The sequence below is a fragment of the Chinchilla lanigera genome, unplaced genomic scaffold (genome assembly GCF_000276665.1).
Source record: "Chinchilla lanigera isolate Chin_1 unplaced genomic scaffold, ChiLan1.0 scaffold00094, whole genome shotgun sequence".
NCBI lineage: Eukaryota > Metazoa > Chordata > Mammalia > Rodentia > Chinchillidae > Chinchilla > Chinchilla lanigera.
Window position 1 is genome coordinate 5,490,702 of NW_004955495.1, and position 14,013 is coordinate 5,504,714.

The 14,013-nt window shown below is 62.7% G+C and overlaps 1 protein-coding gene across 3 annotated transcripts in view; it reads left to right on the forward strand.

Annotated features, from left to right (window-relative positions):
- The window catches only part of Fzr1 (fizzy/cell division cycle 20 related 1), a 21,777-nt gene extending 8,788 nt beyond the window's left edge, over window positions 1-12,989 (forward strand). The window contains exons 2-14 of one of the 3 annotated variants that reach the window (XM_005405862.2): window positions 5,990-6,114; window positions 7,963-8,088; window positions 8,169-8,232; window positions 8,416-8,543; window positions 8,830-8,912; window positions 9,077-9,260; window positions 9,438-9,503; window positions 10,001-10,103; window positions 10,189-10,373; window positions 10,541-10,774; window positions 10,891-10,995; window positions 11,680-11,781; window positions 12,018-12,989. In XM_005405862.2, coding sequence (XP_005405919.1) covers window positions 6,046-6,114; window positions 7,963-8,088; window positions 8,169-8,232; window positions 8,416-8,543; window positions 8,830-8,912; window positions 9,077-9,260; window positions 9,438-9,503; window positions 10,001-10,103; window positions 10,189-10,373; window positions 10,541-10,774; window positions 10,891-10,995; window positions 11,680-11,781; window positions 12,018-12,059 — 1,491 coding nt within the window. In that variant the 5' untranslated portion in view covers window positions 5,990-6,045 and the 3' untranslated portion in view covers window positions 12,060-12,989. Of the gene's footprint in view, window positions 1-5,989; window positions 6,115-7,542; window positions 7,631-7,962; window positions 8,089-8,168; window positions 8,233-8,415; window positions 8,544-8,829; window positions 8,913-9,076; window positions 9,261-9,437; window positions 9,504-10,000; window positions 10,104-10,188; window positions 10,374-10,540; window positions 10,775-10,890; window positions 10,996-11,679; window positions 11,782-12,017 lie in introns of those variants that run through there. The other 2 variants (XM_005405863.2, XM_005405864.2) reach the window with 2 other exon arrangements.
- The last annotated feature ends 1,024 nt before the right edge of the window (window positions 12,990-14,013 follow it).

The window sequence follows — 14,013 nt, forward strand, 5'->3', positions numbered from 1 at the left end:
GATTACAGGTGTGCACCACCACGCCTGGCTGTATAACAGTTTGGAAAGTATGGCTATTTTCACTGTATTGGTTCTTCCAATGCCAAAACAAGGAATATCTTTCCATTTTCCAATAGCCTTTTCAATCTCCTTTTTCAGAGTACTGTAATTTTCAATGTATAGATTTTTACTTCCTTTGTTAGCTTGAGGGGCTGGGGATTTAGCTGAGTGTCACGGTGCCTGCCTGGCAAGTGCAAGGTCGTGAGTTCTATTCTCGATATCGGGAAAAAAACCTTTGTTAGCTTGATTCCTGGGTATTTCATTTTTTTGGATGCTATTGTGAAAGGTGTTGTTTCTCTAGTTTCTTAGTGATTTTATAGGAAGGCTAGTGATTTTTGAGTGTTGACTTTATATCTAGCTGTACTACTGAATTTGCTTATTAAATCTAGAAGTCTTGGGCTGGGGATTTAGCTCAGCGGCACAGCTCCTGCCTGGCAAGCACAAGGTGGTGAGTTCCATTCCCGGTACCAGAAAACAACAACAACAACAACAAAAACAATAATAAATCTAGAAGTCTTTCAGTGGAGTTTTTGGGGTGTTCTCTGTAGATTATCATGTCATCTGTAAATAATGATAATTTCACTTCTTCCTTTCCTGTCATTATTCCTTTTATTTCTTTCCCTTGTCTAACTGCTCTGGCTGAAGTTTCTAGAACTTTATTGAATAAGAGTGGAGACAGTGGACCTCCTTGCCTTGTTCCCAATTTTAGAGTGAAAGCTCTCAGTGTTTTGTGTATTTATTATGTTGGCTGCTGGTTTGTCAGAGATGACTTTTATCAGATTGAGATAAAGACCATCTATTCTAATTTTCTGTAGGGTTTTTATTGTGAATGGTGCTAGACTTCATCAAGTACTTTTTCTGCATCTATTGAGATGAGCATGTGATTTTTGTCCTTAGCTCTGTTAATATGAATCCAGCTTGGTCATGGTGTATAATCTTCTTGATGATTTGCTGCGTTCTGTTTGCCGGTATCGAATTGAGACTTTTTGCATCTGTGTTCATTAGGGAGATTGGCCCCTCTTAGTGGGGTCCTTCTCTGGTTTTGGTATCAGGATAAGGCTTGCTTCCAGGAATGAATTTGGGAGTACTGCTTCCATTTTAGCCCCATTAAAGTTTGATGATGATGACCTTGTTTTTTGAGAAAGGGTCTCACTGGGGCTGGGGGTTTAGCTCAGCGGCAAAAGTGCCTGCCTGGCAAGCACAAGGTCGTGAGTTCGGTTCCCGGTACCGGAGAAAAACCAAAAAAAAAAAAAAAAAAAAGAGAAAGGGTCTCACTCTAGTTCGCTGGCTTTGGAGTGACTATGTAGCCCTGCTGGCTTTGTTTTGTTTGTTTGTTTGTTTTTGGTTTTTCTCCGGTACTGGGAACCGAACTCACGACCTTGCGCTTGCCAGGCAGGCGCTTTGCCAGGCAGGCACTTTGCCGCTGAGCTAAATCCCCAGGCCCCTCCCTGCTGGCTTTGAACTCACCATGTTCGTCCTGCCTGAGCCTTCCGAGTGCTGGGATTATAGATGTGCAGGCTCATTGAAGAGTTTGAGAAGTAGTGATACTAGGTCTTCTCTAAATTTTTGTAGAATTCAGCAGTGAATCCGTCATGGCGTGGGCTTTTCTTTGTTAGTAGGTTTTTAATTACATCTTCAATTTCATTGATTGATATTGGCTTATTTAGGAGTTTTATGTCTTCTTGCTTCAGCTTTGTAATTCATATGTGTCTAGGAACCGAGATACGGTCTTGCTAAGTTGCTGAGTTTTCCAGGCTGGGCTTAGCCTCACAGTTGTCCTGCCTGAACCTCCCATAACACTGGGGTGACAGGTGCCACCGTGCCCGCCTGCGGTGGTAGTTTGTGAACAGCCAGTGTGACGTGGAATTCAAGAAGTGGAAGTGACACAGAATTCAAGAAGTAAAAGTAACTGCCCGTCGCTGTGTGGCTTCCTTCCCGTTGGCCCTCCCAGGCTCCGTTCTCCAGCTGCCTCTGTCACCTGCTGCATCGGCACACTGCTGGTGTGCGGGTGCCCTCCTTCTGCCCTCACCCTGCAGGCCTCCTTCCTGGGCGCTGTGCCCAGACCAGCCGGCGGCGAGCGCCCCTCTGCACACCCACGCCTGATCTCTAAGGAAACATTCTCAGAAGTAGCGATCATTCTCAAAGCACAGGTGCTTTGACATTTCAAAGCAGTCGCCAAGTCCTCTTCCTCCGAGGCCCAGCCGCCTCTGCCCCTGCCCGCGTGTGGGTGGCACGGGTCTCTCCCAGGCCCCGTTAGTGTGTGTACGTGTCCCCGCGCAGGCCAGCAGGCAGCACTCTGCGAGCTTCTCTCCAGCCTGCAGCAAGGGACCAGGGGGCTGCTGGAGGGGCGGGCGCAGGAGGGACGGTGTCACGGTGCAGAGCACAGTCCCCTCGCTGGCCTTGGACCCCGCCGCTTACGGTGTCCTGGAGCTGTCCCCTGTGCTAGCGCCCCCCGGGTCCCTGTGGAAGGTGCTTGGTCTTCAGATTATTTTAACCGTGTGGCCCCGCTATCCCTCTTGTCCTTGCTGCGTCAGCTGCCCACAGTGGCCACCTTTAAAACATGCTTCTGGTAGCACGTGCTGCCACCCAGAACTCTTCACCTGGTGATGCGCTCCTTGCCACCTTCTGTGCCAGGGCAGAGCTTGAGTGGTGGGACGTGGCTTCTCGTCACCCCAGGCCCGTGGCTGCTCCACCCAGGAAGCAGTAGAGGAGGCCCGGTGTGCTGCCCGCCCTCCCAGGGTGCCCGCTGCAGGGAGGGCCAGAGGGCCAGAGTCAGCCTCCTGTGCTGAGTCCAGGTGTGGGTGGCAGGGCTGCTCCTCCCAGGGCTCCAGGAAAACCACGTCTCTGTCGTGGCTTCTAGAGACGCCCACAGCCCCTGGCTCGAGGCCCCTTCCTCCCCCTGTAGAGCCAGCAGCACGGCATCTTTGGCCTCTCACACCTGCCCAAGGGCACCCTGGGGGACACTGGGCCCCACGCAGTCAGGATGACCCCCTCTCAGGGTCCTTCACTTAGCCGATCTGCAGTTATTTTCTCCCTGGAGGTGACATGGCCACAGGCCCAAGGAGCAGGACGGAGTGTGAGATGAGCAGCACCCTCTCCTGGTGGTGGTGGTGGCTGCCCAGCAGCGGCTGTGCCAGCTCCCAGACCCACGGCTGCTGGGTCGCTCCCTGCATGGCTCCTGGGTCCGTGCTGGGGAGCTTCCGTCCCTTGAGCCAGCCCCAGGTCTGGTGTGCACAGGCGACCAAGCGATTGCAGGGGCATCCGCTCCCGTATCTGCCTTCTCCGTGCCTGTGGGTCCCTGCAGAGCCCCAGTCCCAGAGAGTCGTCCTACATCAGTGGGGGCCAGTGGGGACCTGGTCCCGCCAGCTGCTCACGACTCAGCAGCTCCATGCCCAGGAGTCGTCTCTGGCCTCCGCGAGGGGACAGCTGGCCAGCAGTGCTCTGGAGAGTGTGGCCGGCAGGAGCCCACAGCAGGTCGCACCGTTGGTGGACACTGTGCCCCAAGGTAGCTGGTCCCAGCAGCTGGACCTTGTCGCTGGTTGTCAGAGTCAGGCGCCTGGCTGCCCATGCCTCGGTGTGGCCAGTGCTGCTCCGGGAATGGTGGGGGACACGTGGAGGCCATGGGCAGGGGGCAGGGGATGCTGAAGGCGTGGTGAGGGGCCAGCTTGAAAGGAGAGAGGAGCCGAGCCGCTGCCATATCCCAGCACGGCTCTGCGGCCCCCCGCGCCATAAGCCGGGCACTGAGTGCCGCTCCACGATGACACTGGGGACTTGTGCCGGGCTGGGGGCCCAGGACGCAAGGTCTGGGGAGCAGCTGGCCCTGCCTGGAGTGGCCACCGGCTGAGGACACTTTTGTTTCCAGTACCGGGGATCGAACTCACGACCTTGCACTTGCCGGTTGGGCGCTGTGCCGCTGAGCTAAGTCCCCAGCCCCAGGCTGAGGACACTTAACAGGCGGCTTCTGGGCACAAGCTTCCTGTGTGCCCCGTTTACGAGGCCCTGTGGAGGGGACACACGGGAAAACACACGCACCCGCTAATGGGACCACTGGCTGCCAGCCACTGTCCCTCAGGGACTTGTCCCATTGTCTCTGCCCTGGTGTGACCCAGCGCCCCGGAGTAGGGGAGGAGAGGAGGTTGCCGAGGGCACACAGGTGACATGGCACCCGGTTCACACCACCAGGTTCACACTGGCCCAGGGCGGGTGAGAGTAGGAGTTAAGCAGGTCTGCCTCAGGGCCGCCAAGGTGACAAAAGGGAGTGCGGCGCGGTCGCTGCCTCGTGATGCTGAGCGAGGGCCTATATGTTCAGTGCATTCTAGGCAAGCGCTGTCCCGGTGAGCCACGTCCCAGCCCCTCGGGTGTCTGCGTCTGTCTCTGCCTGCGTGTCTCTCTGTCTCTGTCTCTCTCTGTCTATGCCCGTGTCTCTCTCTGGTACAGAATATTTAACCCGGGTCCCTGAGCCACACCCCAGACCCTTTGTATATTTTCTGAAACAGGGCCTTGCTGAGTTTCCCAAGCTAGGATGGAATTTGTGATGCCCTGCCTCAGCCTCTTGGAACGCAGGGATGGCGTGCATGTGTCACCACAGCTGCCTCCGGGGTCATGTTTAAAAGGCAGAGGAGAGTTTCTCCATTCCAGTGCCTGTTGCTGTGAAGCTGCAATACAGGGAGGGCTCCTGCGAGCGGAGCCCTGCACTGTGTCCTCCTGTGCCTGGCGTCAGCGTGGTGTCCTCAGGGCCATCTGCGCAGTGGCGAGTGTCAGAGCCTTGCTCTTCCTGGCTGGGTGATGTCCCTGTGTGTGTGTGCGCCGTGCGTGTGCGCCCGTCACTCAGTGAGTGGCCATCGTGCTGCTGTCATGTGTGGGCTTTTGTCTCAGCTCCCCTGGTGTCTTGTCTGGGGCGGGGCTGCCAGGACACGTGGGAACCTCGCCTGGCTATTCGAGGAACCAGTGCCAAGTGGATCACTGGGGCCAGAGAGAGTGTGAGGTTGGTGTTTTGATGGCGCACAGCCATGTGTCAATAAAACTTTATTTAAAAAGCAGGCGGGCTGGGCATGGTGGCACATGCCTGTAATCCTAGCACTCGGGAGGCTGAGGCAGGAGGATCACTGTGATTTCAAGACCAGCCTGGGCTACAAAGTGAGCTCAAGGCCAGCCTGAACTGCATGGTGAGACCCTGTCTCAAAAAGACAAAAAAATACCCCCAAAATAAAAAGCAGGCAGTCTGGATTTGCTCTCAGGACACATGGAACCCTCTAACCCAGTGGGTGCTAGTCATGGGAACTTGATCTGCCACCTCCTGTCCCCTCCCTTCGCCTGCGAGCCTCTTCGAGCCTCTGGCTGCCTGTCACTATCATATATCGTGGGTGACTCTGAGCCCTCAGGGCTCCTGAATGTGACAGTTGTGGCTGGAACAGATGCAGGTGTGCAGTTGCCACCGGAGGCTGGTGTCCCAAGCCACCGCTGCTCTGGCTTGGCCTGGACTGCGCTTGCCTGTCCGTGCCTGTTCATACTCTGGACTTAAATGAAGTTCCCTGCACACACGTGCTGCACACACTTGCACATGTGTATAGCAGGGACTTGTGAGTCCTGTGTAGGACGGCAGGATGCAGCGTCCTCATGGGGACCTCCCTTGCTCTGTGCCAGCTCCCTGCCTGCCCCCGGAGCCTGCGGGCAGAGACCCCCTTCCCAGCAGCTGGGTCCCCAGGGACAGGACAGGTGCCCAGTGTTGTAGCAGCTTGGAGGGTGTGCGGGCTGCAGGAGGGAGCTGGGGCACGGTCCGGGGTCGCAGGAGTGCAGGCTTCCACGGAGGGGCCAGAAAGGACCCTAGTTGCGCCCTGCTGTGTTACTCTGGCCTGGAGCCCAGGCTGTCCAGCAGGAGCCTTGGGCCCCAAGCACCTACTTGTTGGTTGCTGCTGGCCGTGGGCACTGACCTCCCGCCCTCCCGCCTCAGGTTGAGCTCGGCTGGTGGGCCCCGCCCCGCCCCGCCCTGCCCCACCCCGCCCCGCCATGGACCAGGACTACGAGCGCCGGCTGCTGCGGCAAATTGTCATCCAGAATGAGAACACCATGCCGTGCGTGAGTACTCGGGGCTGTGGCAGCAGTGGCCTGGAAGCTTGTCCTTCCCAAGCTCCCCATGGTGGCTGCTGGCGAGTCGTGTGCCGTGTCCCTGCAGCGACTCCACCTCCCGGGCGGGGAAGGGGCACCTGCCCTTCGCCCACAGCCACGTGGCAGCACGGGCAGGGGACTGACGGCAGCAGCAGGAGGCCTTCAGGGACCTGTACTACCTCCTCTGCCTCAGGATGTGGGGCCTGGGGGGGCCCACTCTTCCTTGCCTCATCCCCCCTCACCCTGTCGGTTCCCCAGGCGCCCTGGCCGGGTCTCTGTGCTGGTGGCACCTGGTGCCTGGTGGTCCCGTCTCCAACCCACCGTGCCGCGGGCCCATGTGGGCTTGAGCAGGCTTCCACCGCACGGCGCAGGTCGGGGCAGTGTCGGCTCTGTGCAGCGACGCGGTGGCCACCTGTGTCTGACACAGGCTCCCGGCTGGGCTGGCTGGGGCAGTCCTCACTGGCAGAGGGCTTACAGGAGCGGAGGTTGTCAGGTTCGGGGTCCTGTCCCTGAGACCAGGCACTGCCGGGCTGCTGAAGGGGAGCGGGTGCCGGTGGCTCTGTGTGGCTCCTTCTGTAGTGACCTGGGCCAGGCAGCACCTCCTGGGCCCAGTCCGGGGACGGCAGTGAGTGTGGGCCTGCGGGGCCGTGGAGCTGCCAGAGGAGAGCAGAGTCCACGCTGACTGATGCGGGACAGGGCTTTCCACAGGCGGATTGGGGGCCACCGCACCCCAGCAGCAGGAAGGAGCGGCTGCCTCCAGCTGGGCAGGAGGGCAGGGGCGCCGCTGAGCCCCAGGGACAGTGAGCAGGGGGTGCTGGCCACGGCCACCAGGCATCCGTTGGCACGGCAGCTTTGCCAGCCTTTGCTCCTGGGAATCCCTGCGCGTGCAAGGGTGCAGCTAGGTGGCGAAGGACCTCGGGAGTTTGATGAGGAAGGGGACGCCGCGTTGTCCTTGGTCACAGAGACGGAGGAGCCGTGGGGCGCCTTGTTGCCGGGAGCCCACAGACCCCATTGGGTCACGGGGCACCGCCCTTCGGCAGTGGCAGAGCCCGGGTTAGGATAAGATGTGACAGCTGACACCGCAGGACCCCATGTGACCCTAGGACAGAGATGGGCTCATTTCCTGTGGTCTGTCTTGAAAGCGCGTGGATTGGGGGTAGCCGGGTCTGCAGGGCCTTGACCCCCACTCCACACCAAGGTGCAGTAGGCCCTTGTGCTCTCAGCTTCCAGGGGTGGCAGTCCTTGGCATCCCTTGGCTTGCGGCTGTGTCCCTCCTGACTCACCCGAGGGGTTTTAGTTCATCCACACTGGCCATTTCCGAGCAAGGTCCCCTTCCCGGGGTCAGGGACGCGGTGTGTCCTTACAAGGGACACACAGCACACCGCAGATCCCTGAGGAAGTAGGACGTGGTCAGGACAAGCAGACGATGGCCCAGGCTTCGTGGGAGCCACTGACTGCCTGTCGTGTCCCTGGCGCCCCGGCCTAGGTCCGTCTGCTTCGCCACTTGGGTAGCAAGGTGGGCTGCGTGTCTGAGGGTCTTTCTGTGTTGGGAACGCGTGATGGAGCCGCGGACTCCCGGGCTGTTCCAGGATAAATGCTCTGCGCCCTGTACTTCGGGTGCTCTGGGCTCGGGTGGGTTAGAAACAAGCCGCAGTGCCTGCTGCCCTGACCTCCTGTCCCACCTCCCCTCCCCTCCCCTCCCCTCCGTCCTGGCCCCGCCTGGGGTCCCCATCTGTCCCCTAGGCTGCAGACCGGCCCTGTTGGGTGGGGGGCCCTGGGGTGGGGCTCCGGGCTGACAGGCCGCCCTGCTGCACACAGGTTGCGGAGATGCGGCGGACCCTGACGCCAGCCAACTCCCCGGTGTCCTCGCCCAGCAAGCACGGCGACCGCTTCATCCCCTCGCGGGCCGGCGCCAACTGGAGTGTGAACTTCCACCGCATCAATGTGAGGGGCGGGCCGGGCGGGGCGGAACTGGGACCTCAGGGGTGGTGGCCGTCACCCCTGCCTGCCCCCTCCTCCTGCAGGAGAACGAGAAGTCACCCAGCCAGAACCGCAAAGCCAAGGATGCCACCTCGGACAATGGCAAAGGTGGGTGAGCGCTGTCCACTGGCTCCAAGTCCCGCCCACTGGCTCCAGGCCCCGCCCCATCAAGCCACACCCACAAGTGCAGTTTGCCCTCAGGCCCCGCCCACAGCCACGCCCGTGCCTGGTGCCGTCCCATCCCGTCCCGTCCCACCCTGCCCGCCTCACCTCAGAAGCCTTGCCCCGCAGACGGCCTGGCCTACTCAGCGCTGCTGAAGAACGAGCTGCTGGGCGCCGGCATCGAGAAGGTGCAGGACCCGCAGACGGAGGACCGGAGGCTGCAGCCCTCCACGCCCGAGAAGAAGGGCCTCTTCACGGTGAGCCCGCGCCCCAGGCCTGAGCGGGGTCCCGAGTGTCAGAGGGCAGGGCTGGCCACCATCCCGTGCACGTGCTGGGGTGACGGGGGCCTGTGGTGGGCACCTGGGAGGACAGACCAAGCCGTGCTGCCCCGTGGTCGGAGCCTGCGGTGTAGTCGCACGGGAGGGCGAGCTTGGGAGACCCTCAGCTGCTGCCCCTGCTCGGGCCTTCGCGCTCGTGCTTGGGAGGGCTGGGGTCCCCCACCCCGGCGTGCAGCTCCCGCTCAGCGGGTGTCCCCTTCCCCAGTACTCCCTCAGCACCAAGCGTGCCAGCCCTGACGACGGCAATGACGTGTCCCCATACTCCTTGTCCCCTGTCAGCAACAAGAGGTGAGTCAGGACTCGGGTGGGCGTGGCTGTGTCCTCTGGGTGCCAAGGAGGGGGGCAGCGGCCACCAGGCACAGAGGTGTCCGCAGAGCCGCTGTCGATCGCGTGCGGGCGGGGAGGGCGGCACGGTGGCCGGGCCCCCGCGCCCCTCACTGTCGGCTCTGCAGCCAGAAGCTGCTGCGGTCCCCGAGGAAGCCCACACGAAAGATCTCCAAGATCCCCTTCAAGGTCCTGGACGCGCCCGAGCTGCAGGACGACTTCTACCTCAACCTGGTGGACTGGTCGTCCCTCAACGTGCTCAGCGTGGGGCTGGGGACCTGCGTGTACCTGTGGAGCGCGTGCACCAGCCAGGTGAGTGCCCCGGAGACAGGCGCAAAGCCTTGCGCTGCCTGGTCCCTGCCGGGGCGCACAGCTCTGCAGGCCTGGGGGTCAGACAGGACCAGTATGAGCTGGGGGTGGGGGGCCGGGACACTGGCTTGGAGGGACCAGCAGGCGGCGTGTTGCTTCACTCTGACCTGTTGTCCCCAGGTGACCCGGCTCTGTGACCTCTCTGTGGAGGGAGACTCGGTGACCTCTGTGGGCTGGTCTGAGCGGGTAAGAGCAAGGGGCTTGTGTCCCCAGGAGCCCAGCTGTGGGCGTTGTTAGAGTGACAGGGACACATGGGGTCTTGGATTCCTCTAGGGGCCATCCTTCTAGACCCAGGCAGCATCAGCAGCTCGGGGCAGTGACCCCCAGGACTGCTCAGGTCTCCCTGCTACCAGAACGGGGAGGAGCGGACCCTGGCCTTGGGATGTGACCCAGGCTACTGTGGCGTCAGCTCCCTTGGGGCCTCTGCTCATATTCAAGGGCAGGTGGCTTAAGCGCTCCCCATAGAGCCGCATTCCCTGGGCGGTGGGTTTGGACACCCATTCCTGCGAGCCTGGAGCTCGCTTGTCACCCTAGGAGGGGCATCCACTCCCTACGTGGGGCTGCACTGGCGAGTGTGGGGAGATTCTGCCGAGTCCCTGGCGTGGGACAGCCTGGGTGGCCAAGTCCAGCCGCCTGGGGTCCCCATGCTGTGGCCTGACCTCCTGACACCTGCTGTCCCCCAGGGCAACCTGGTTGCAGTGGGCACACACAAGGGCTTTGTGCAGATCTGGGACGCGGCAGCGGGGAAGAAGCTGTCGGTGCTGGAGGGCCACACGGCCCGCGTCGGTGAGTGCCCCGGGCCGCCTGCCTCTCCGCGCCCTTGCGTGGCCGCAGCCCTGCTGGGCCAGCCTCACCCACCTCTGCCCTGCAGGGGCGCTGGCCTGGAATGCCGACCAGCTCTCGTCTGGCAGCCGCGACCGCATGATCCTGCAGAGGGACATCCGCACGCCACCCCTGCAGGCAGAGCGGCGGCTGCAGGGCCACCGGCAGGAGGTGTGCGGGCTCAAGTGGTCCACGGACCACCAGCTCCTCGCCTCGGGGGGCAACGACAACAAGGTAGGGCCGGTCCCACCCAGGTGGCAGCGACAGCGCGGGACCTTGGCAGAGGGTCAGGCCCGGCTCTGCCCAAGGCTGCCTGCCGCCTGGGACTGCAGGGTGTTCAGGGCATGCCCCGGGGTGCCTGTGGAGACAAGGCGGCCCGCCTCACGGCCACTGTCCCCCAGCTGCTGGTGTGGAACCACTCAAGCCTCAGCCCCGTGCAGCAGTACACGGAGCACCTGGCAGCCGTCAAGGCCATCGCCTGGTCCCCACACCAGCACGGGCTGCTGGCGTCGGGCGGCGGCACAGCCGACCGCTGCATCCGCTTCTGGAACACACTCACGGGGCAGCCGCTGCAGTGCATCGACACGGGCTCACAAGTGTGCAATCTGGCGTGGTCCAAGCACGCCAACGAGCTGGTGAGCCGCATTCCCCGTCCCGGCCCCTGGCCCCAGGGCTCTGGGCACTCACACGGGTGGGCACCGGTGGGGGTGTCGCAGCCCCTCACCCCACCCACGGCCTCCCCGCCCGCCAGGTGAGCACCCACGGCTACTCGCAGAACCAGATCCTCGTGTGGAAGTACCCCTCCCTCACGCAGGTGGCCAAGCTCACCGGCCACTCCTACCGCGTCCTCTACCTGGTGAGTGCCTGGCTCATCTCTGCTGGCCCAGTGACAGCGCGGTGGGTCGCTGTGTCCCCACAGGGAGGTGCCTGCCTTGCTGCCGTGTCCCTACCTGGTGACACGCTTTTATTTCATGTAAAAACCCTTGAGGAGAGCTGGACGTGGTGGCACACAGCTGTAATCCCAGCGCTTGGGAGCTGAGGCAGGAGGATCGCCAGGGCTACATAGTGCGTGCAAGGCCAGCCCAAACTGTATGGCGAGACCCTGTCTCAAAAAATGAATGCTCAGAGGAAGAGAGCCGAAGCGAGCCGTGTTGAGCCCCTGCGTGGCCACAGTGCAGGCCGACAGGGAGCCCTGGCGTCCTCTCAGCATGTCCTCGCTCTGCAGTTTTTCTTTCAAGCACCAGACATGTCAAGCGGGGCTGAGTGCGGCTCCGCAGGGAGCTTCAGGGCATGTGCCCGGGCCTGGGCCCAGCGCCACGAGAGGAAGCATTACACTGACCCTCGGCACACCCGCTGTGCCCCGCCGCAGGGTGGCCTTGTGTCCTCCGCTCCTGCACGTGTGGCGCTGGTCCCGGCCCCGGCCTCCCTCACAGCTCGGCCCCGGCTGCCAGCGAGCAGGGCCCCCCTTGGGCTCCGGTCCTGTCCCTGGCACCGCCTGCAGAGGCCTGTGGACATCAAGGACCTTCTGTCCTCTCCACAGGCAATGTCCCCTGACGGGGAGGCCATTGTCACCGGTGCCGGAGACGAAACCCTGAGGTTCTGGAATGTCTTTAGCAAAACCCGCTCGACAAAGGTAAAGTGGGTCGGTATCACAGCGCCAGCCGCCCCACCCTGCTCCCCACTCCGTCCTCTCCCACCCGCCCCCCCCACTGCGTCGTCTTACATCCTAGTCACATGCCAGGACCCCTTGGGGACTCAGGCCTGGTGAGGCCCCCCGCCCCCACCCGGGACCTGCCCTCAGCCTGTTTCCCTCCAGCGTGTATCCTGGTCCCCTGGTCCCCCGGCTCACGCAGCCCCTGTCCCTTGTTCCCTGTCCAGGAGTCCGTGTCGGTGCTCAACCTCTTCACCCGGATCCGGTAGACCCATGGGGCGGCTGTGCCACCTCGTCCCCAGGCGGAGACCCCACTCCTCAGCCTGCATGGACCCGTGCCCCCGCCGCCCCCCTCCGTCCCTGGAGGCGGTGGGTGAGCAGGCGCTGGGCCGGAGACCGCAAGTCTCATTAAACGCCTGATTGTGAGCCATGTCCACCAGTATTTGGGTGGGACGCAGGACCCTCAGGATGACTCCGGCTCCGGCTCCCCTCCTGTGGCCCAAGGCCCAGCCCAGACTGCAGTGCCGGAGCAGGCGGGTGCCGGACCCTCGTGTCTGCCCGCTCGCTGGGGGCTGCATGCTCTACCGGAAGCTCCTGTCCACCCTGCCGACACCGACAGACAGCTGCTTGAGCTGGGGACACCGTGGGGGCCGGCGTGTCCTGCCCAAGAACGTCTCCAAGTGAACTCGTCACCGCGGGACGGGGAGTGGCATCCGCCACCTGTGTCTGCCCCAGCGCGTCCCCATCCCCTCACCACGAGACCGTGTTCCCCACCGGGCGAGGGCTGCCGTTGGGCCGTGTGGGCAGCCGGTGACCTGTGGTGGCTCATCATCCCCCAGCTCCTGCCTGTCCCCACCCTCCACACTGCGCACTTCGGGAAGCCAGGAGGGACAGAGGGGGCAGCCTGAGCTCCCACCCTTGTCCTGGCCCTGTCCCCAGCAGCAGGAGGGCCGTGGCGGGGCTGACGGGAGCGGCGCCCCCGCTGACAGCCTCGGCCCGCGGCTGCCGTGCGTGCATGTGTATATACGTATCTGTGACTCTTCAGACCCGTGTATTTTGTTGGCCTGTCCCAGAAATGTCGAACCCCAGCCCCTGCCCCAGAGACAGTCATGGGGGTGACGCACTGCCCCGGGGACAGTCGTCTCCATGTCCCTGCTGCCCGCTGCTGCGTGGACATTGAAGCGTGTTTCCACTGGTCACCATCTTGGTTTTGAGTTCGTTTTTGTAAATAAGAAAAAGCCCTGTGCGTCACCCCAACCCCACGCAGATGCCAGCGAGCCCAGAGCTGCCTGTGCTGCCAGCACCCTGTGGCCTGGGGAGGGGGCCCACCTGCCCGCTCGGGCGGCACAGGCAGGGAGGAGCCAGCCCAGGGCACAACGGCCTTCTTTCTTGTGGGATGCAGTGTCGCTGTCACCAAGCCCTGGACTCCCACAGGAAGGTGGCCGGCTGCCAGGGTCCACTCCGGAGCCGCAGCAGCCCTTTCCTGGGCGGCCCACGCAGAGGGAAAGCCCCACAGCCAGCTGGGGGGGTACCAAGAACAGGCACCAGGCACCTGTCCTCAGGCCCGGCGCTCAATCTGCTGCCACCACCGAGGGGCTGGGAGGGGACAGGACAGGAGGGCGGGCGGCTGGTCCTGGACTGGGGCTGGCTAGAGGGAGCACAGGTCCTAGCAGAGACAGGCGGCCCTGGCTGCTGCTGGGGCACAGGATGTGAGGGCTGGGGGGCCCCAGGAAACTGCGCCAGGCCTGGGCTGCTGCACTGCCTGAGGGGGTTGAGGCCGGCGAAGGTGGGGTGCCTGGGGCAGGATGTCTGGGTCCCTGCTTGGAAGAGGACAGAAAGGGGTTGGGCGGATGCAGGCTGCGGGCAGGAGGGGCAGTGCGGGAGCCAGGAGGTTGGGGGTGGGGCTTGGGTCCGGGGGGAGCAGCACTGGGGACCTGTAGGGCCAGGTGGGAGCAGCGAGGCTCGGGCCATGGGGCCTGGGAGGGGCCTGGCTGCCCAGGGTACGGGGAGGGTCTTGATCCCAGAGGACACGGGTGCAGCAGGTGGCCATGCAAAGGCCCTAGGGCAGGACAGCCCAGTAGTGCAGCCGTGGTAAGGAGGCCAAGTGTGTGGAGCTGGGGGAGGAGGGCGGGGAGGAGAGCAGGGGAGGAGCCTGGCTGCGGCAGGGCAGCGCCGGCTGTGTGCAGGCTGGATGGGGCAGGTGGGACAGAGACCAGGGACAGA